At 47.5% G+C, this 22,249-nt stretch overlaps 1 protein-coding gene across 1 annotated transcript in view; it reads left to right on the top strand.

The window, feature by feature from the left end:
- The window catches only part of LOC141078095 (asialoglycoprotein receptor 1-like), a 125,113-nt gene that overhangs the window by 27,440 nt on the left and 75,424 nt on the right, over positions 1–22,249 (top strand). Inside the window, exons 3-5 of the mRNA XM_073564930.1 lie at positions 3,273–3,386; positions 5,841–5,936; positions 6,015–6,074. Of these exons, the coding sequence (XP_073421031.1) occupies positions 3,273–3,386; positions 5,841–5,936; positions 6,015–6,074 (270 nt within the window). The remainder of the gene's footprint in view (positions 1–3,272; positions 3,387–5,840; positions 5,937–6,014; positions 6,075–22,249) is intronic.

Raw genomic sequence — 22,249 nt, 5'->3', positions numbered from 1 at the left:
CTCCCACCAAAAGAACAGAGGCGTTGGGCCCGGGGGCCTTGGCTGGGGGGTTCTTCGGCCTGTTCGGACAGGCGTAAAAGAAGTGACCAGGCCGCTGGCAGTGGTGACACAGGCGACTGTCAGTAGCCGGCCTGTTGTTGGCAACAGGGACAGGGCCTCCGGAGGGACGGCTAGCTGGGGCATTGGGGTTGGTTGCTGGCTTACCCCCTTTCCAGCTGGTGGCGACTGGCCTCCGCGTCTCGGGCTTCCGGTTGGCCTCGTGGTTGTCGGCGATCTGCGCCGCTTTGTCCGCGTTCGTTGGTTCGCGGTCCAGGATGAACTGTCGGACCTCAGCTGGGCAGAGATGCAGGAACTGGTCTTTGATCATCAGGTCCCGTAGCTGCTCAAAGGTTTCAACGGACAGTCCATGGATCCACTGGTCAAAGTGGGTCCTGAGTCCTTGCACCACATCACTGTAGCTATCATGTGGGCCACGTTGGAGGTGTCGGAACTTCTTTCGGTATACCTCAGGTGTCAGCCGATAATTGGCGATCAGCGCCTCTTTTATGGCGCGATAGTCATCATCATGCGCTTGCAGAAGAGAAGCAAACGCCTCCAGAGCTTTGCCTTTTAGCCCTGGGGTCAAGTACCTGGCCCATTGGTCTTCGGGCAGTCGGTACTGTCTGCAGGCTTTCTCAAAGGCTCGCAGAAACGTGTCCAAGTCTCCGTCCTTTTCTATCACGGGAAAATGCTCTGTCCGGGGTTTAGGAGTCTGGACGCTGCTGGGCTCACTGGTTCGGGCTGTGGGGGCATTCCACCCCCGCTGGAGCATCTCCAGCTCATGGGCCCTCTGAGCTTCTGCATGGCGCTCAGCTCTCTCAGCCTGGGATTGACGCTCACGTTCGGCTCTCTCAGCCTGGGCTTGACGCTCGGCCTGGGCCTCCTGCCGATATTGCCGGATCAGTGTCAGACGACCCTCACTGTCTTCGGCAGGGAGTTCGTCCAAGGCCATTTGCAGATAGGGGTCCACCCCGTTATGGTTGAATGTGGGGCCAGCGCTCATGAGTGGAGCCTCTGCTGCAGCCCCATTGTTACTTGAGCCCGCTTCTGCGTTCGCTGGGCTCTGGTCGTTTTCCCGTTGCACCAGAGCCGCGATCAGTTGGGCTTTGTTTTTGTTCGTGGTGTCGATCCGCCACACCCCGCAGAGGGCAATAAGAGATGCCTTGTTATGCTGCTTATACCACTCTGCTCCCATCGTAGCCATGGTTGCCAAATAAAAGACAGAAAAGAAAAACGGAGAAAAAGGGAGGGAATACTTGCAAGTACACACTAATGTCTCAGGACTAGTAACCACTGAGTCTGTTCTCCAAAACCTATGATGCAGGATTCCCGCAGGAACCGTGCAGGTCTTTAGTGAGAGGAATGATTGCTCAAACCAAATCACTAATGCTCTAGGATTATCCCACCGCTCTGCCACCAATATGTGACGAACAGCCCACGGCCGTTCGTCCACTTACGGAGGCGACTAACGGGGGTCCCGCTGCCACCAAAACGCGACGGACAGCGGACCCTGTGTCACCACTATGTCACAGTCCCACCACTGACACGGGTGTATCAGCGGACGGAGGGACGAGACACAATGCTGGCACACGGCTATCACAGGCGCAGTGGGGCTTATCTTAGTTATCCCACCACTGGCACCATGTGACAAAAATATCCAGCAAGCTAATCTCGCTCTACAATTTGCCACAGGGGGAGTTTAATTTGGATGCCCCGCCACTGCTATCAATCTTCCAAGTACTGCGGGGATTTATGTATATCCCACTTTCTCAGTTCCACTTTGGAACTCGCAGCTCTCCGGCGCCCCCTTACCCTCAGGTCAGTCAGGGAACTGCACCTAGGATAATTAGTCGCCGGACGGGCTGCCTGTTGTGAACCGGCAATTAGGCTTCTGCAGTAAGGGAATTATCAGCTGTGGCCGCAGCCCCTCATTCAGCTATATAAGACCCTTCTAGACTGCCAGCAAGCCGCAATAGCCGTGCACAACGTGCTGCCACCAGTCACGGTTACTTAATTCACAGTGTTAAATTAAGAGGGTCCGTGGCAAACCCCTTGAATTAGTAGCGATTATCTAACAAAGGCGTATAGTTCGATTCTTAGAGCATGGAGACAGATCTAAATAATTTCATTTATTTTCCGAAAGAGGACAGTGATTAAAGATAAAAGTTGCTATAAAATTGAGACATAAAATGTGTACAGTACAGGTATAAAATAAAAGTGGAGAAAACAAAGAGAGTACACTCACAGTTCCATATTGTTCCTTAGGCAGACCATGCGGCTAAGGTGGGTGGAGGCGGAGCTGCACTTCTCCGCTCATCTGGGTCTTTCTAGCACGACGACTTGAGCTGTTCTGCCCTGGTTTTGTCCAGGAAGTGCTCTATAGACTTGCTATGTGACATCACGGAGAGATGCATGCTGGGTTAATCCCACCTCTCCCTTTTGGATTTAGAATTACACTAGAAAACTTATACTAATCATAACTCCGTGGGGGCAGCCCGCACAGACCCATATAGGGCATCATTGGTTGTGATTTGTTGAGTACAATAATTCAAGACCAAATATGCAGTAGTTCTGATACACCATTTAGCTGGAACACATATCTCAGGTTCTGAAAGGATTACGCTTCGCCAGAACCACGGCAGCGACGCTGTGACCGCCCGGATTACAAAAATGTGATTTTCATATCTCTAGGGTATTTGGTTCTTATGGTATAGTCTCTCATAGTTTTATTCGTTTCAAACAAAGAAGATTTTCCCGCTCTGAAGAGGAGAGAAGGAAACAAATGGTTGTAACAGCAGGGGGGTCTCCTATTACTAGTGCGAACACAGGCTGTAGAGGAGGGGGGGTGGCACTGCTCTGTGTGTGTGTGAAGGGAGGAGGGATGAAGCTGCAGAGCTAGCAGCCTGGATTGTCATATCTGCCGGATCTTTCTGGAAAGTTACAACAGAAAACATCATATTTTGTGGACAAAACCCCATACCTCACAGACATTGTACATCACAGTGTAGACCCCTGTATTGTAGACCCCTGTAGTGTAGACCCCTGCAGTGTAGCATCCTGTAGTGTAGACCCCTGTAGTGTAACATCCTGTAGTGTAGACCCCTGTAGTGTAACATCCTGTAGTGTAGACCCCTGTAGTGTAACATCCTGTAGTGTAGCCGCAGTACAGTACACTCCCGTGTAATCAGTCCTGTTTTTCCTGGTTGTAAGCTTTCCTATATCGCACCCTGCAGTTAAGGTTATGAAGACGTGGATCCGGCAGCCGTCATCCATCCTCATCTCTGCACTGACCACCATCTGCATCCTGCTCCTCTTCATTGTTATTATTCTCATCGTGACTTTGTCAAGTGAGTAGAAAAGTATATTATTGTATCCACTAAGCCAGTGCACTCGCTGCACCGACACAGTCACTGCACCGACACAGTCACTGCACCGACACTCGCTGCACCGACACTCGCTGCACCGACACTCACTGCACCGATACAGTCACTACACCGACACTCGCTGCACCGATACAGTCACTACACCGACACTCGCTGCACCGACACTCACTGCACCGATACAGTCACTGCACCGACACAGTCACTGCACCGACACAGTCACTGCACCGACACAGTCACTGCACCGACACAGTCACTGCACCGACACAGTCACTGCACCGATACAGTCACTACACCGACACTCGCTGCACCGATACAGTAACTACACCGACACTCGCTGCACCGACACAGTCACTGCACCGACACTCACTGCACCGACACTCACTGCACCGACACTCGCTGCACCGACACTCGCTGCACCGGCACTCGCTGCACCGATACAGTCACTACACCGACACTCGCTGCACCGACACTCACTGCACCGATACAGTCACTACACCGACACTCGCTGCACCGATACAGTCACTACACTGACACTCGCTACACTGACGGTCACTGCAACGATACGGTCACTGCAACGATACGGTCACTAATCCATTTGATGATTTGATTTGTGATCTGATAATAAGAATAATAACCTGAGGCTGAAAGAGCTTTTTTTGATATGCTTGATTATTTTATTGAAAATAACAGTCACACAAATCACCCAACGTTTCGGCTTTACTAGCCTTTTTCAAGGGTATCTTATCTAGGTAAAACAAAAAATAAACACCAAATCACAAAAGATGAATTATTATACAAAATATGAATTATACAAAATAAATGAATTGCTGACTGATACATATTTATATATCAATATTAAATCTATGATATTGTAGACATATCACTCAAATAGCAAAGTTATAGATAGTTCTGATGTCCATCATTGGAGGCAGTTCACATTGAGCAGAAAAAAAAACATATTGACAAAAAGGTCAAAAAATTCACTAGAACCTAAGGCAGTTTCTGGTATCTCACCAGTGTGGTTTAGAAAGAGGAAAAATATATATAAAAATTTTTTTGTATATACCTGTGTAACCGTGAGGATAATGATAAGATTCTAGAAAAGGGAAAGGAAAAAAAAGGTTTTTGCCAAATGAAACCAAGTCCATAAAAAACATATTATATACACCACCATTATTGTGAAGCAATCAATTCCAGATGACAAACCTCTAAGCAGGATAAGCGGAGAACAGGACAGCGCCGCAGTCAAGGGAGAAGTGAATAGAACACCAGTGAATGAAACTATTTAAAGCATTTTAATTAGGAAAATGTGGAGCAGCTGAAAAGATAAGCTAGTGGTAAAGGCGCGTGAGGAGACCATCAGTCAGGACAGAAGTGTGGCATGTCAGAAAAAGCAAAGAGAAATAAACGATGTATGAGACATCTGTGTGCACATGCGTCGTCCTGCACTAAAGACGGAAGTGGGGCATGTTCAGACCAGAAGAAAGGCTTGATAGCCAGCGAAATATTGAAAGCAATTATCTGTAAAGAATATCTATGGAGTGTTCGTATTAGACGCAGTAAATACGTGTGTCCACTATGTGAATAAACATACTATATAGAAAAAGTATTATAAACGCGCCTGGGAGGCAGATAATAAAATCTGATGATAGTAAGTATCATAATGAGCACCATCCACTATAAATACATAGCGGCGCAGCAATGTGGGCATATATAAAAGTGATGTGTATACATGCAAAAGGAAAAAGAAAAATAAGAATAAGACTGTTATTTTCAATAAAATAATCAAGCATATCAAAAAAAGCTCTTTCAGCCTCAGGTTATTATTCTTATTATCAGAATTCTGTTCTTCCTGACGGCTTGGTTGTATCTTTCCCATTTATCATCATATATGTTGCTTTGTGATCTAACCGGATCTGATTGCGATGTAATCGTGCTATGAAGGATCTTTCATTATCGTGGTTGCAGATTCGTCGATCTTTGATGTCTGTGGTGATTGTTTCCTCTTCGGATTTTCTCTACACCTGAGTTTTCGGTCGTTTTTCACTTTATGGTTCTTTGGACGTTTAGAGCTCGTGACGCTGGATCATCATTTTCTTTACATCTTATGAATGCCACGTGCTCCCCACAGAGATGTTGGCCTTCAGGGACTTGAGTACATTTTTGTCACAACTTACATCATCAAAGTAGTGTAAATTTGTATGAATTAGACGGGTGGGCCTAGCATTGCCCTGTTCAGCACCAACTCCACCCATTTTGGCAAAGTCGGTGAGAATTGGTGTGAAAACGCCAAAAGTTGTAACATTTTTGCGCAACTTCTCATTGCGGAAAAGAAAATCACAACTTTTTAAGGTCTTTTATTCCTTAATTCTGGTGAAAACGCCTTAACAAATCAAGGCCTTTATGTTTCTTTTCTAGATGGCGCAGTAAGTCAGACTGAACACAGCCTCAGCTCGAAGTTCCGTGATATGGAAGTGTATGTGGACTCTAAAGTGGGGGGCCTGTCCAAAGATGGTGAGATGGTCCTCACAGTGACTGCTGTCCATGGATCTTGTGACTTCTCTTCTTATCGTGTCTCTGTTTTTTCTTCAGCATCCAACATGTTGGTAAAGATCCAAGAAATGGAGAGTTCAATGACGAGTTTCGCTAAAGGTAACAGAATGGAGGCTTCTCCTCATTCGTCTCTCACTAGAATGTCCCACCCATGGTCGCAGTCTTCTTTCACCTTCTCAGAGGCTTTATCACTTCTTGTGCAGCGTATCAGCTGAGCTTTATATGGAGGTTCTGTACCTATTGTGAGGGGGCTCATATGCGAGGGTCAATATGTATCCCCCAGGATGCGGATGGAGTGCTATTAGACCCACTGGAGTGCCTTGTGTCCACAGCAGGATGCCTGTGAGTCACAACACAAAATAAAAGTAATTGTGGGCCTGGTCAAGCTATTTGGCCAAGGTAATATTCAGGAAAACCCAGCAGGAGATTTTATTTTTGGTGGAAACTACAGGATGGTAGTGGTGTGATTAACTTCCTAAAAGCCGGGTTTTTCAAGTAGCCCATGGCCACAGAATACATGTAAAATCCCTTTAGCAGAGGGTTGGATGTGTCAGTTTTGGTTTGCAAACTGCAGAGCAGGAGGCTCTGCAGCGTCTGGCTGGTGTGAAGTAACACGGAACCAAGTGAAGCAAAGACACCTGGCACCCCTCAGCGTGACACAGCGGTGCAGTCACCCACGGCAACCGGTCTCGGATGCAAAGAAAAAAATGCAAAAATTGAGCTGGGTTTGAGTTGCAGCAGATAAACGCATGTTCACATTGGCCTTAAAGCATACAAAGCATACAAGAGACAAAATGAGAAAAACCCTGCTGTAATTAAATAAATAAAAAGCAAAAGTGCATTTAAGTAATTCAGAGTTCTTAGTAATACTGTATTTGATCAAGTATAGCATAGAATTGTATTTAAAGGCTTCCCCTGACTGGTGTCCACTGGTTGGTACCCGGTCCTTGTCTGCCCTTATTCACACACTGACGTCAACTTTGACACATGATAAGGTTTTTAATAGGAACGCCCCGACCACAGAGTCACCTTGTGGACGGTGGGACGGCTTTTATGCTATACTTGATCAAACAGAGTATTACTAAGAACTCTGTGTTATATAAATGCACTTTTGCTTTTTATTTATTTAATTACAGCAGGCTTTTTCTCATTTTGTCTTTAGCCTATCTCGGATACAGTCTGTCTTGGTGATATATATCCCCCCTCACTGGGAGTGCCTCACCAACTCGTACCAATAAGGGAAGGTTTTCCTGCAACTATTTGCCCTCGGTGCAGTTCCCTGACTGACCTGGAGCAAGTGGTGGCGCCAGAGAGCCGACCCCTGCTAGGTCCTTCTCCCCCCCCCCCCACCGTGGTAAGCGAAGTTGACCCCCCCCCTTCCCCTGTGAGATCCCTCACACCTTCCTTATGGGGCTGTCCTGGGAAGGGATTTGCCCCTCTTCTGGTCTCTATGGAAAAATAAAATTAACCCTCCCTGGGTAAATGTTATTCTGGGAGCTGAATCTGAAGATCCCGAGTCAGGGATACCTGCGGTAGAGGATGCCATCCTAGGGACAGAGTGTAACCCCGATAGGTGAGAAGACCCCATCGATCGCTGAGCTGGAAGTGTCCCCTAATATGTTTGGGACAGCTCAGCTCTAGGATCCCACTCTGACCCGGGCACGGGAAAGAGTAGTCAAGGTAAATGGGGTGGCTCAGCAACCGGGTGCGGAGGGAGTGTTCCCATGTATGGCGATCAAACAGGAGTTACTATACAGGGTTGATCAAATCTGGGACGAAGTGGTAGAACAACTGGTAGTGCCCCAATCCTACAGGCGGGCAGTGCTTGAAATGGCTCACACCCAGGCCCGGATTGGCTACTTACCCAACCGGGCATTTTCCCGCTGGGCCGCCATTTTCATGCCGTTATGGGCCTTGGCTGGGGCCGCGGGTGAGTTAAAAGAGGCTGGGGGGGGTGCACTGATGTGATGATGGATAATATATATATATATATATACAGGGCAGGACTGGGGGGGGCCGCCATCTGCCAGGGTGGATGTATATACAGGGACTGGTCACTGGGGGGCCGCCATCTGCCTGCACTGATGTGGATGTATATTACAGGGCAGGACTGGGGGGCTGCCATCTGCCTGCACTGATGTGGATGTATATTACAGGGCAGGACTGGGGGGCCGCCATCTGCCTGCACTGATGTGGATGTATATACAGGGACTGGGGGGCCGCCATCTGCCTGCACTGATGTGGATGTATATACAGGGACTGGGGGGCCGCCATCTGCCTGCACTGATGTGGATGTATATACAGGGACTGGGGGGCCGCGATCTGCCCGCACTGATGTGGATGTATATACAGGGACTGGGGGGCCGCCATCTGCCTGCGCTGATGTGGATGTATATACAGGGACTGGGGGGCTGCCATCTGCCTGCACTGATGTGGATGTATATTACAGGGCAGGACTGGGGGGCCGCCATCTGCATGCGCTGATGTGGATGTATATACAGGGACTGGGGGGCCGCCATCTGCCTGTGCCGATGTGGATGTATATTACAGGGCAGGACTGGGGGCCGCCATCTGCCTGTGCTGATGTGGATGTATATACAGGGCAGGACTGGGGGGCCGCCATCTGCCTGCACTGATGTGGATGTATATACAGGGACTGGGGGGCCGCCATCTGCCTGCACTGATGTGGATGTATATACAGGGACTGGGGGGCCGCCATCTGCCTGCACTGATGTGGATGTATATACAGGGACTGGGGGGCCGCCATCTGCCTGCACTGATGTGGATGTATATTACAGGGCAGGACTGGGGGGCCGCCATCTGCCTGCGCTGATGTGGATGTATATTACAGGGCAGGACTGGGGGGCCGCCATCTGCCTGCACTGATGTAGATGTATATACAGGGACTGGGGGGGCTGCCGTCTGCAAGCACTGATGTGGATGTATATTACAGGGCAGGACTGGGGGGCCGCCATCTGCCTGCGCTGATGTGGATGTATATACAGGGACTGGGGGGCCGCCATCTGCCTGCACTGATGTGGATGTATATACAGGGCAGGACTGGGGGCCGCCATCTGCCTGCACTGATGTGGATGTATATTACAGGGCAGGACTGGGGGCCGCCATCTGCCTGCGCTGATGTGGATGTATATTACAGGGACTGGGGGGCCGCCATCTGCCTGCACTGATGTGGATGTATATTACAGGGCAGGACTGGGGGGCCGCCATCTGCCTGCACTGATGTGGATGTATATTACAGGGACTGGGGGGCTGCCATCTGCCTGCGCTGATGTGGATGTATATTACAGGGCAGGACTGGGGGGCTGCCATCTGCCTGCACTGATGTGGATGTATATTACAGGGACTGGGGGGCTGCCATCTGCCTGCGCTGATGTGGATGTATATTACAGGGCAGGACTGGGGGGCCGCCATCTGCCTGCACTGATGTGGATGTATATTACAGGGCAGGACTGGGGGGCCGCCATCTGCCTGCGCTGATGTGGATGTATATTACAGGGCAGGACTGGGGGGCTGCCATCTGCCTGCACTGATGTGGATGTATATTACAGGGCAGGACTGGGGGCCGCCATCTGCCTGCGCTGATGTGGATGTATATTACAGGGACTGGGGGGCCGCCATCTGCCTGCACTGATGTGGATGTATATTACAGGGCAGGACTGGGGGGCCGCCATCTGCCTGCGCTGATGTGGATGTATATACAGGGACTGGGGGGCCGCCATCTGCCTGCACTGATGTGGATGTATATACAGGGCAGGACTGGGGGCCGCCATCTGCCTGCACTGATGTGGATGTATATTACAGGGCAGGACTGGGGGCCGCCATCTGCCTGCGCTGATGTGGATGTATATTACAGGGACTGGGGGGCCGCCATCTGCCTGCACTGATGTGGATGTATATTACAGGGCAGGACTGGGGGGCCGCCATCTGCCTGCACTGATGTGGATGTATATACAGGGTCTGGGGGGCTGCCATCTGCCTGCGCTGATGTGGATGTATATACAGGGCAGGACTGGGGGGCTGCCATCTGCCTGCACTGATGTGGATGTATATTACAGGGCAGGACTGGGGGCCGCCATCTGCCTGCGCTGATGTGGATGTATATTACAGGGACTGGGGGGCCGCCATCTGCCTGCACTGATGTGGATGTATATTACAGGGCAGGACTGGGGGGCCGCCATCTGCCTGCACTGATGTGGATGTATATTACAGGGACTGGGGGGCCGCCATCTGCCTGCGCTGATGTGGATGTATATACAGGGCAGGACTGGGGGGCTGCCATCTGCCTGCACTGATGTGGATGTATATTACAGGGCAGGACTGGGGGGCCGCCATCTGCCTGCGCTGATGTGGATGTATACAGTGGGGCAAAAAAGTATTTAGTCAGTCAGCAATAGTGCAAGTTCCACCACTTAAAAAGATGAGAGGCGTCTGTAATTTACATCATAGGTAGACCTCAACTATGGGAGACAAACTGAGAAAAAAAATCCAGAAAATCACATTGTCTGTTTTTTTTTCATTTTATTTGCATATTATGGTGGAAAATAAGTATTTGGTCAGAAACAAAATGTCATCTCAATACTTTGTGATATATCCTTTGTTGGCAATGACAGAGGTCAAACGTTTTCTGTAAGTCTTCACAAGGTTGCCACACACTGTTGTTGGTATGTTGGCCCATTCCTCCATGCAGATCTCCTCTAGAGCAGTGATGTTTTTGGCTTTTCGCTTGGCAACACGGACTTTCAACTCCCTCCAAAGGTTTTCTATAGGGTTGAGATCTGGAGACTGGCTAGGCCACTCCAGGACCTTGAAATGCTTCTTACGAAGCCACTCCTTCGTTGCCCTGGCGGTGTGCTTTGGATCATTGTCATGTTGAAAGACCCAGCCACGTTTCATATTCAATGCCCTTGCTGATGGAAGGAGGTTTGCACTCAAAATCTCACGATACATGGCCCCATTCATTCTTTCATGTACCCGGATCAGTCGTCCTGGCCCCTTTGCAGAGAAACAGCCCCAAAGCATGATGTTTCCACCACCATGCTTTACAGTAGGTATGGTGTTTGATGGATGCAACTCAGTATTCTTTTTTCTCCAAACACGACAAGTTGTGTTTCTACCAAACAGTTCCAGTTTGGTTTCATCAGACCATAGGACATTCTCCCAAAACTCCTCTGGATCATCCAAATGCTCTCTAGCAAACTTCAGACGGGCCCGGACATGTACAGGCTTAAGCAGTGGGACACGTCTGGCACTGCAGTATCTGAGTCCATGGTGGCGTAGTGTGTTACTTATGGTATGCCTTGTTACATTGGTCCCAGCTCTCTGCAGTTCATTCACTAGGTCCCCCCGTGTGGTTCTGGGATTTTTGCTCACCGTTCTTGTGATCATTCTGACCCCACGGGGTGGGATTTTGCGTGGAGCACCAGATCGAGGGAGATTATCAGTGGTCTTGTATGTCTTCCATTTTCTAATTATTGCTCCCACAGTTGATTTCTTCACTCCAAGCTGGTTGGCTATTGCAGATTCAGTCTTCCCAGCCTGGTGCAGGGCTACAATTTTGTTTCTGGTGTCCTTTGACAGCTCTTTGGTCTTCACCATAGTGGAGTTTGGAGTCAGACTGTTTGAGGGTGTGCACAGGTGTCTTTTTATACTGATAACAAGTTTAAACAGGTGCCATTACTACAGGTAATGAGTGGAGGAAAGAGGAGACTCTTAAAGAAGAAGTTACAGGTCTGTGAGAGCCAGAAATCTTGATTGCTTGTTTCTGACCAAATACTTATTTTCCACCATAATATGCAAATAAAATGAAAAAAAAAACAGACAATGTGATTTTCTGGATTTTTTTTTCTCAGTTTGTCTCCCATAGTTGAGGTCTACCTATGATGTAAATTACAGACGCCTCTCATCTTTTTAAGTGGTGGAACTTGCACTATTGCTGACTGACTAAATACTTTTTTGCCCCACTGTATACAGGGCAGGACTTCCTTTCTTTCTCTCTGTTATTTCTTTCTCTGTTCTCTGTCTTTCCCCTCTTTCTATTCTTTCTCTCTTCTCTCTCTGTCTCTGTGTTCTTTCTTTATTTCTCTCTTTCTCTCTCTGTTCTATCTTTCTCTTTCTTTTTCTCTGTTCTTTCTTTCTTTCCCCTTTCTTTCTTTCTTTCTTTCTTTCTCTGTTGTTTCTTTCTTTCCCCTTTCTTTCTCTCTCTTCTTTCTTTCCCCTCTTTCTCTTTCTTTCTCTCAGTGTTCTTTGTTTCCCTTCTTTCTTTCTCTCTCTGTTCTTTCTTTCTTTCCCCTCTTTCTTTCCCATCTTTCTTTCTCTCTCTCTCTGTTCTTTTTTTCTGTCCCCTCTTTCTTTCTCTCTCTGTTTCTTTCCCCTTTCTTTCTTTCTTTCTTTCTCTGTTGTTTCTTTCTTTCTTCTTTCTTTCTTTCTCTGTTCTTTCTTTCCCCTCTTTCTTTCTTTCTTTCTTTCTTTCTCTGTTGTTTCTTTCTTTCTTCTTTCTTTCTCTCTCTGTTCTTTCTTTCCCCTCTTTCTTTCTTTCTTTCTTTCTCGCTCTCTTCTTTCTTTCTTTCTTTCTTTCTTTCTCTGTTTTCTTTTTTCTCTCTCTGTTCTTTTTTCTGTCCCCTCTTTCTGTTCTTTCTTTCTTTATTTCTCTCTGTTATTTCTTTCTTTCCCCTCTCTCTTTCTATCTCTCTCTGTTCTTTCTTTCCCCTCTTTATCTTTCTTTCTCTCGCTGTTCTTTCTTTCCCCTCTTTCTCTTTCTTTCTCTCTCTGTTCTTTCTTTCTTTCCCCTCTTTCTTTTTTTCTCTCTCTCTGTTCCTTTTTTCTGTCCCATCTTTCTTTCTCTCTCTATTCTTTTTTTCTGTCCCCTCTTTCTTTCTCTCTGTTTCTTTCTTTCTCTGTTCTTTCTTTCCCTTCTTTCTTTCTTTCTTTCTTTCTCTCTCTCTTCTTTCTTTCTCTCTCTGTTTTCTTTTTTTCTCTCTCTCTGTTCTTTCTTTCTTTTCCTCAGTACCAGTCAGTGTGCCCACAGTATCGGTAGAATAAGAGGGGTAGGAAACTAGGTGGCACTGGTCACATTGATCCTTTAACCCCTTAAGCCCCAAGGGTGGTTTGCACGTTCATGACCGGGCCAATTTTTACACTTCTGACCACTGTCCCTTTATGAGGTCATAACTCTGGAACGCTTCCATGGATCCTGGTGATTCTGACACTGTTTTCTCGTGACATATTGTACTTCATGTTAGTGGGAACATTTCATTCAAATAACTTGTGTTTATTTGGAAAAAAAAAACGGAAATTTGGCGAAAATTTTGCAATTTTCCAAATTTGAATTTTTATGCCCTTAAATCACAGAGATACGGCACACAAAAAAATTAAGTAACATTTCCCACATGTTTACTTTACATCAGCACAATTTTGTACCAAAATTTTTTTTGTTAGGAAGTTATAAGGGTTAAAAATTGACCGGCGATTTCTTATTTTTACACCATTTTATTTTTACGGACCACATCACATTTGAAGCCACTTTGAGGGGTCTATATGATAGAAAATACCCAAAAGTGACACCATTCTAAAAACTGCACCCCTTAAGGTGCTCAAAACCACATTCAAGAAGTTTATTAACCCTTCAGGTGCGTCACAGGAATTTTTTGAATATTTAAAAAAAAAAATGAACATTTAACTTTTTTTCACAAAAAAAATTACTTCAGGTCCAATTTTTTTTATTTTACCAAGGGTAACAGGACCCTAAAAGTTATTGTTCAATTTGTCCTGAGTATGCTGATACCCCACATGTGGGGGTAAATGACTATTTGGGCGCATGGCAGAGCTCGGAAGGGAAGCAGCGCCATTTGACGTTTTTGGCTGGAATTGAGATCGGACACCATGTCGCGATTGGAAAACCCCTGATGTACCAAAACAGTGGAAACCCCCCACAAATGACCCCATTTTGGAAACTAGACCCCCCAAGGAACTTATCTAGATGTGTGGTGAGAACTTTGAACCCCCAAAGGATTCACAAAAGTTTATAACATACAGCCGTACAATTAAAAAATCATATTTTTTCCACAAAAATGATCTTTTCACCCACAATTTTTAATTTTCCAAGGGTAACAGGACCCTAAAAGTTATTGTGCAATTGTCCTGAGTACGCTGATACCCCACATGTGAGGGTAAACCACTATTTGGGAGCATGGCAGAGCTCGGAAGGGAAGCAGCGCCATTTGACATTTTTGGCCGGAATTGAGATCGGATGCCATGTCGCGTTTGGAAAGCCCCTGATGTACCTAAACAGTGGAAACCCCCCACAAATGACCCCATTTTGGAAACGAGACCCCCTAAGGAACTTATCTAGATGTGTGGTGAGAACTTTGAACCCCCCAGTGCTTCACAGAAGTTTATAATGTCCAGGCATGAAAATAAAAAAATCGTATTTTTCCACAAAAATGATATTTTTGCCCCCAATTTTTTTTTTCCTAAGGGTAACTGGAGAAATTGGACCCCAAAAGTTGTTTTGCAATTTGTCCTGAGTAGGCTGATATCCCATATGTGAGGGTAAAACACTGTTTGGGCGCATGGCAGAGCTTGGAAGGGAAGGAGCACCATTTGACTTTTTCAACTCAGAATTGGCTGGAATTGAGATCAGACGCAATGTTGCATTTGGAGAGCCCCTGATGTGCCCAAACAGTGGAAACCCCCAATTCTAACTCCAACCCTAACCCCAACACACCCCTAACCCTAATCTCAGCCCTAACCCTAGCCCTAATGGGAAAATGGAAATAAATACATTTTTTTTATTTTATTATTTTTCCCTAACTAAGGGGGTGATAACGGGGGGTTTGATTTACGATTTATGGCGGTTTTTATGTTTGGCGGCTGTCACACGCTAAAAGACGCTTTTTATTGTAAAAATAGTTTTTGCATCACCACATATTGTGAGCTATAATTTTTCCATATTTTGACCCACCGAGTCATGTGAGGTCTTATTTTTTGCGGGACGAGTTGACGTTTTTATTGGTACCATTTTCGGGCACGTGACATTTTTTGATCGCTTTTTATTCCGATTTTTGGGACGCAGAATGAACAAAAACCAGCGTTTCATGAATTTCTTTTGGGGGGGTGCGTTTACACCGTTTCGCGTGCGGTAAAATTGATAAAGCTGTTTTATTCTTCGGGTCAGTACGGTTACAGCGATACCTCATTTAGGTCGTTTTTTATGTTTTGTCGGTTTTATGCAATGAAAACTATTTTATATAAAAAATAATTATTTTTCCATTGCTTTATTCTGTGAGCTATAACTTTTTTATTTTTTCGCTGATGATGCTGTGTGGTGGCTCGTTTTTTGCGGGACAAAATGATGTTTTCAGCGGTACCATGGATATTTATATGCGTCTTTTTGATCGCGCGTTATTGCACTTTTTGTTTGGCGGTATGATAATATATCATTATTTTTTGCTTCATTTTTTATTTTTATTTTTTAAGGGATTCGCTAAAGGGGTTAACTAATGGGACAGTTTTATAGGGCGGGTCGCTACGGACGCGGCAATACCAAAAATGTGTACTTTTATTGTTTTTTTTTTATTTTCAAAAAATGAATTTATTGGGGAATATTTTTTTTTTTTTACTAATTTATTTAGCGATTTTTTTTTAAAATTATTTTTACACTTTTTTTTAAATTTTTTTTAACTTTATTACATAGTCCCAGGGGGGACATCACTGTCCTGTGACAGATCGCTGATCTGTCACAGGCATAGACGCAGACCTCCTCATGCCTGCGCTTTGCAGGCAGTGAGGAAGTCAGCTCCCTGCAGGCCCCCGTCACCATCTTGGATCCGGGGGCCTGTAGGGAACGAGCCCCCCGCAGCAGTGCTGCACATTGCGCTGCTGTGGGGGGCTCAGGGAAGCACGGAGGGAAAAAAGGAAATGGGGAGAAAAATACCTGTGAAAAGAAAAGTCTAAAACAGCAGGCCCTAGCTCTGATAAGTGAGCGGCGTCACTTATCAAAGTTCATTGGCAGCTGCTGGGTGTGTGCACAGGTGTGGTGAAAGGGGGGGTGAAAAAAAGGACATCAGCAGGCCCTAGCTCTGATAAGTGAACTATGTCACCTATCACAGTTTGGAAAGCAGAGAAAGGCCGGTTGCAGGGGAGCGCGAAGGACAAGAAGGAGGAGGGTATACTTGGTAGATTTCTTCTTTTATTAAGCTCCACTACGCGTTTCGTCGGATAACCTCCGTCTTCATCAGGTGGCATGTACAGGAAGTGGGGGAAAAGGGAACATATAAAGGGACTGAATAGCAATTAAGGTGCAATCATTACAAACACTGGAGTAGAAAGCGTGAAGGAAAGGACAATTACACGGACATAATAAAAACACGCTGACAACGATGAAAATGAGCTAAAATAAGGGGCTATATATAAGACAATGGATGAAAAAACAGGATAAAATGTTAAAATATACTAAAAGGGGTATAATTAAATAACACTTTCAATAATGAGATTTAACCCCTCAGGTGCTAAGGTGCCAAGTTTAAAAATCCAGTAGCTCTCTCTTCTAATTAAAGCCGCATACCGGTCAGGGGTCTCTGCTGATATCTGATCGATTACCGTAAGTTTTCAAGAACTTAGGTCTTTATTATGGGCTACAAGGAAATGTTTTGACAGACTATGCATCAGATATTCATTACGGATGTTCTGGCGATGTTTGTTCATCCTCGCATGCACAGTCTGTATTGTTCGCCCAACGTATTGCAGCCCGCAACCGCATTCAATTAGGTACACAACATAACAGGACTGACAGTTCACACGGCCACCACATAACAGGTCTGACAGTTCCCACGGTCACAACATAACAGGACTGACAGTTCACACGGCCACAACATAACAGGACTGACAGTTCGCACGGCCACAACATAACAGGTCTGACAGTTCACACGGCCACAACATAACAGGACTGACAGTTCACATGGCCACAACATAACAGGACTGACAGTTCCCACGGTCACAACATAACAGGACTGACAGTTCACACGGCCACAACATAACAGGACTGACAGTTCCCACGGTCACAACATAACAGGACTGACAGTTCACACGGCCACAACATAACAGGACTGACAGTTCGCACGGCCACAACATAACAGGACTGACAGTTCACACGGCCACAACATAACAGGTCTGACAGTTCCCACGGTCACAACATAACAGGACTGACAGTTCACATGGCCACAACATAACAGGACTGACAGTTCGCACGGCCACAACATAACAGGACTGACAGTTCGCACGGCCACAACATAACAGGACTGACAGTTCGCACGGCCACAACATAACAGGACTGACAGTTCCCACGGCCACCACATAACAGGACTGACAGTTCGCACGGCCACCACATAACAGGACTGACAGTTCACACGGTCACAACATAACAGGACTGACAGTTCACACGGCCACAACATAACAGGACTGACAGTTCGCACGGCCACAACATAACAGGACTGACAGTTCACATGGCCACAACATAACAGGACTGACAGTTCGCACGGCCACAACATAACAGGACTGACAGTTCGCACGGCCACAACATAACAGGACTGACAGTTCACACGGCCACAACATAACAGGACTGACAGTTCACACGGCCACAACATAACAGGACTGACAGTTCACACGGCCACCACATAACAGGACTGACAGTTCGCACGGCCACCACATAACAGGACTGACAGTTCACACGGTCACAACATAACAGGACTGACAGTTCACACGGCCACAACATAACAGGACTGACAGTTCGCACGGCCACAACATAACAGGACTGACAGTTCCCACGGTCACAACATAACAGGACTGACAGTTCACACGGCCACAACATAACAGGACTGACAGTTCACACGGCCACAACATAACAGGACTGACAGTTCACACGGCCACAACATAACAGGTCTGACAGTTCACACGGCCACAACATAACAGGACTGACAGTTCACACGGCCACCACATAACAGGTCTGACAGTTCACACGGCCACAACATAACAGGACTGACAGTTCGCACGGCCACAACATAACAGGTCTGACAGTTCACACGGCCACAACATAACAGGACTGACAGTTCGCACGGCCACCACATAACAGGACTGACAGTTCACACGGTCACAACATAACAGGACTGACAGTTCGCACGGCCACCACATAACAGGACTGACAGTTCGCACGGCCACCACATAACAGGACTGACAGTTCACACGGTCACAACATAACAGGACTGACAGTTCACACGGCCACAACATAACAGGACTGACAGTTCGCACGGCCACAACATAACAGGACTGACAGTTCGCACGGCCACAACATAACAGGACTGACAGTTCCCACGGTCACCACATAACAGGACTGACAGTTCCCACGGCCACAACATAACAGGACTGACAGTTCACACGGCCACAACATAACAGGTCTGACAGTTCACACGGCCACAACATAACAGGACTGACAGTTCACACGGCCACCACATAACAGGTCTGACAGTTCACACGGCCACAACATAACAGGACTGACAGTTCGCACGGCCACAACATAACAGGTCTGACAGTTCACACGGCCACAACATAACAGGACTGACAGTTCGCACGGCCACCACATAACAGGACTCACAGTTCACACGGTCACAACATAACAGGACTGACAGTTCGCACGGCCACCACATAACAGGACTGACAGTTCGCACGGCCACCACATAACAGGACTGACAGTTCACACGGTCACAACATAACAGGACTGACAGTTCACACGGCCACAACATAACAGGACTGACAGTTCGCACGGCCACAACATAACAGGACTGACAGTTCGCACGGCCACAACATAACAGGACTGACAGTTCCCACGGTCACCACATAACAGGACTGACAGTTCCCACGGTCACCACATAACAGGACTGACAGTTCGCACTGCCACCACATAACAGGACTGACAGTTCACACGGCCACCACATAACAGGACTGACAGTTCACACGGCCACAACATAACAGGACTGACAGTTCACATGGCCACCACATAACAGGTCTGACAGTTCACACGGTCACAACATAACAGGACTGACAGTTCACACGGCCACAACATAACAGGACTGACAGTTCGCACGGCCACCACATAACAGGACTGACAGTTCACACGGTCACAACATAACAGGACTGACAGTTCACACGGCCACAACATAACAGGACTGACAGTTCGCACGGCCACAACATAACAGGACTGACAGTTCGCACGGCCACAACATAACAGGACTGACAGTTCCCACGGTCACCACATAACAGGACTGACAGTTCCCACGGCCACAACATAACAGGACTGACAGTTCACACGGCCACAACATAACAGGTCTGACAGTTCACACGGCCACAACATAACAGGACTGACAGTTCACACGGCCACCACATAACAGGTCTGACAGTTCACACGGCCACAACATAACAGGACTGACAGTTCGCACGGCCACAACATAACAGGTCTGACAGTTCACACGGCCACAACATAACAGGACTGACAGTTCGCACGGCCACCACATAACAGGACTCACAGTTCACACGGTCACAACATAACAGGACTGACAGTTCGCACGGCCACCACATAACAGGACTGACAGTTCGCACGGCCACCACATAACAGGACTGACAGTTCACACGGTCACAACATAACAGGACTGACAGTTCACACGGCCACAACATAACAGGACTGACAGTTCGCACGGCCACAACATAACAGGACTGACAGTTCGCACGGCCACAACATAACAGGACTGACAGTTCCCACGGTCACCACATAACAGGACTGACAGTTCCCACGGTCACCACATAACAGGACTGACAGTTCGCACTGCCACCACATAACAGGACTGACAGTTCACACGGCCACCACATAACAGGACTGACAGTTCACACGGCCACAACATAACAGGACTGACAGTTCACATGGCCACCACATAACAGGTCTGACAGTTCACACGGCCACAACATAACAGGACTGACAGTTCGCACGGCCACAACATAACAGGACTGACAGTTCGCACGGCCACCACATAACAGGACTGACAGTTCGCACGGTCACAACATAACAGGACTGACAGTTCACACGGTCACAACATAACAGGACTGACAGTTCACACGGCCACAACATAACAGGACTGACAGTTCCCACGGTCACAACATAACAGGACTGACAGTTCACACGGCCACAACATAACAGGACTGACAGTTCGCACGGCCACAACATAACAGGACTGACAGTTCACACGGCCACAACATAACAGGTCTGACAGTTCCCACGGTCACAACATAACAGGACTGACAGTTCACACGGCCACCACATAACAGGACTGACAGTTCGCACGGCCACCACATAACAGGACTGACAGTTCACACGGTCACAACATAACAGGACTGACAGTTCACACGGCCACAACATAACAGGACTGACAGTTCGCACGGCCACAACATAACAGGACTGACAGTTCCCACGGTCACAACATAACAGGACTGACAGTTCACACGGCCACAACATAACAGGACTGACAGTTCACACGGCCACAACATAACAGGACTGACAGTTCACACGGCCACAACATAACAGGTCTGACAGTTCACACGGCCACAACATAACAGGACTGACAGTTCACACGGCCACCACATAACAGGTCTGACAGTTCACACGGCCACAACATAACAGGACTGACAGTTCGCACGGCCACAACATAACAGGTCTGACAGTTCACACGGCCACAACATAACAGGACTGACAGTTCGCACGGCCACCACATAACAGGACTGACAGTTCACACGGTCACAACATAACAGGACTGACAGTTCGCACGGCCACCACATAACAGGACTGACAGTTCGCACGGCCACCACATAACAGGACTGACAGTTCACACGGTCACAACATAACAGGACTGACAGTTCACACGGCCACAACATAACAGGACTGACAGTTCGCACGGCCACAACATAACAGGACTGACAGTTCGCACGGCCACAACATAACAGGACTGACAGTTCCCACGGTCACCACATAACAGGACTGACAGTTCCCACGGCCACAACATAACAGGACTGACAGTTCACACGGCCACAACATAACAGGTCTGACAGTTCACACGGCCACAACATAACAGGACTGACAGTTCACACGGCCACCACATAACAGGTCTGACAGTTCACACGGCCACAACATAACAGGACTGACAGTTCGCACGGCCACAACATAACAGGTCTGACAGTTCACACGGCCACAACATAACAGGACTGACAGTTCGCACGGCCACCACATAACAGGACTCACAGTTCACACGGTCACAACATAACAGGACTGACAGTTCGCACGGCCACCACATAACAGGACTGACAGTTCGCACGGCCACCACATAACAGGACTGACAGTTCACACGGTCACAACATAACAGGACTGACAGTTCACACGGCCACAACATAACAGGACTGACAGTTCGCACGGCCACAACATAACAGGACTGACAGTTCGCACGGCCACAACATAACAGGACTGACAGTTCCCACGGTCACCACATAACAGGACTGACAGTTCCCACGGTCACCACATAACAGGACTGACAGTTCGCACTGCCACCACATAACAGGACTGACAGTTCACACGGCCACCACATAACAGGACTGACAGTTCACACGGCCACAACATAACAGGACTGACAGTTCACATGGCCACCACATAACAGGTCTGACAGTTCACACGGCCACAACATAACAGGACTGACAGTTCGCACGGCCACAACATAACAGGACTGACAGTTCGCACGGCCACCACATAACAGGACTGACAGTTCGCACGGCCACCACATAACAGGACTGACAGTTCACACGGCCACCACATAACAGGACTGACAGTTCACACGGCCACCACATAACAGGACTGACAGTTCACACGGCCACCACATAACAGGACTGACAGTTCACACGGTCACAACATAACAGGACTAACAGTTCACACGGCCACCACATAACAGGACTGACAGTTCACACGGTCACAACATAACAGGACTGACAGTTCACACGGCCACCACATAACAGGACTGACAGTTCACACGGCCACCACATAACAGGACTGACAGTTCACATGGCAATTGATAGTGAACCTAGAACCCGTGGTGAATGACCGAAAAACTAATGTTCCATTATTAATGGACATACAGCATAAACATTTGGCTGTTTTACATGAAAAACTGCCCGGA

This window comes from Dendrobates tinctorius, unplaced genomic scaffold (genome assembly GCF_039654945.1).
Source record: "Dendrobates tinctorius isolate UK_male_01 unplaced genomic scaffold, ASM3965494v1 ptg000502l, whole genome shotgun sequence".
Taxonomy (NCBI): domain Eukaryota; kingdom Metazoa; phylum Chordata; class Amphibia; order Anura; family Dendrobatidae; genus Dendrobates; species Dendrobates tinctorius.
Note: the sequence above shows the minus strand (reverse complement) of the source record. Positions and strands in the feature narration are given on the sequence as shown.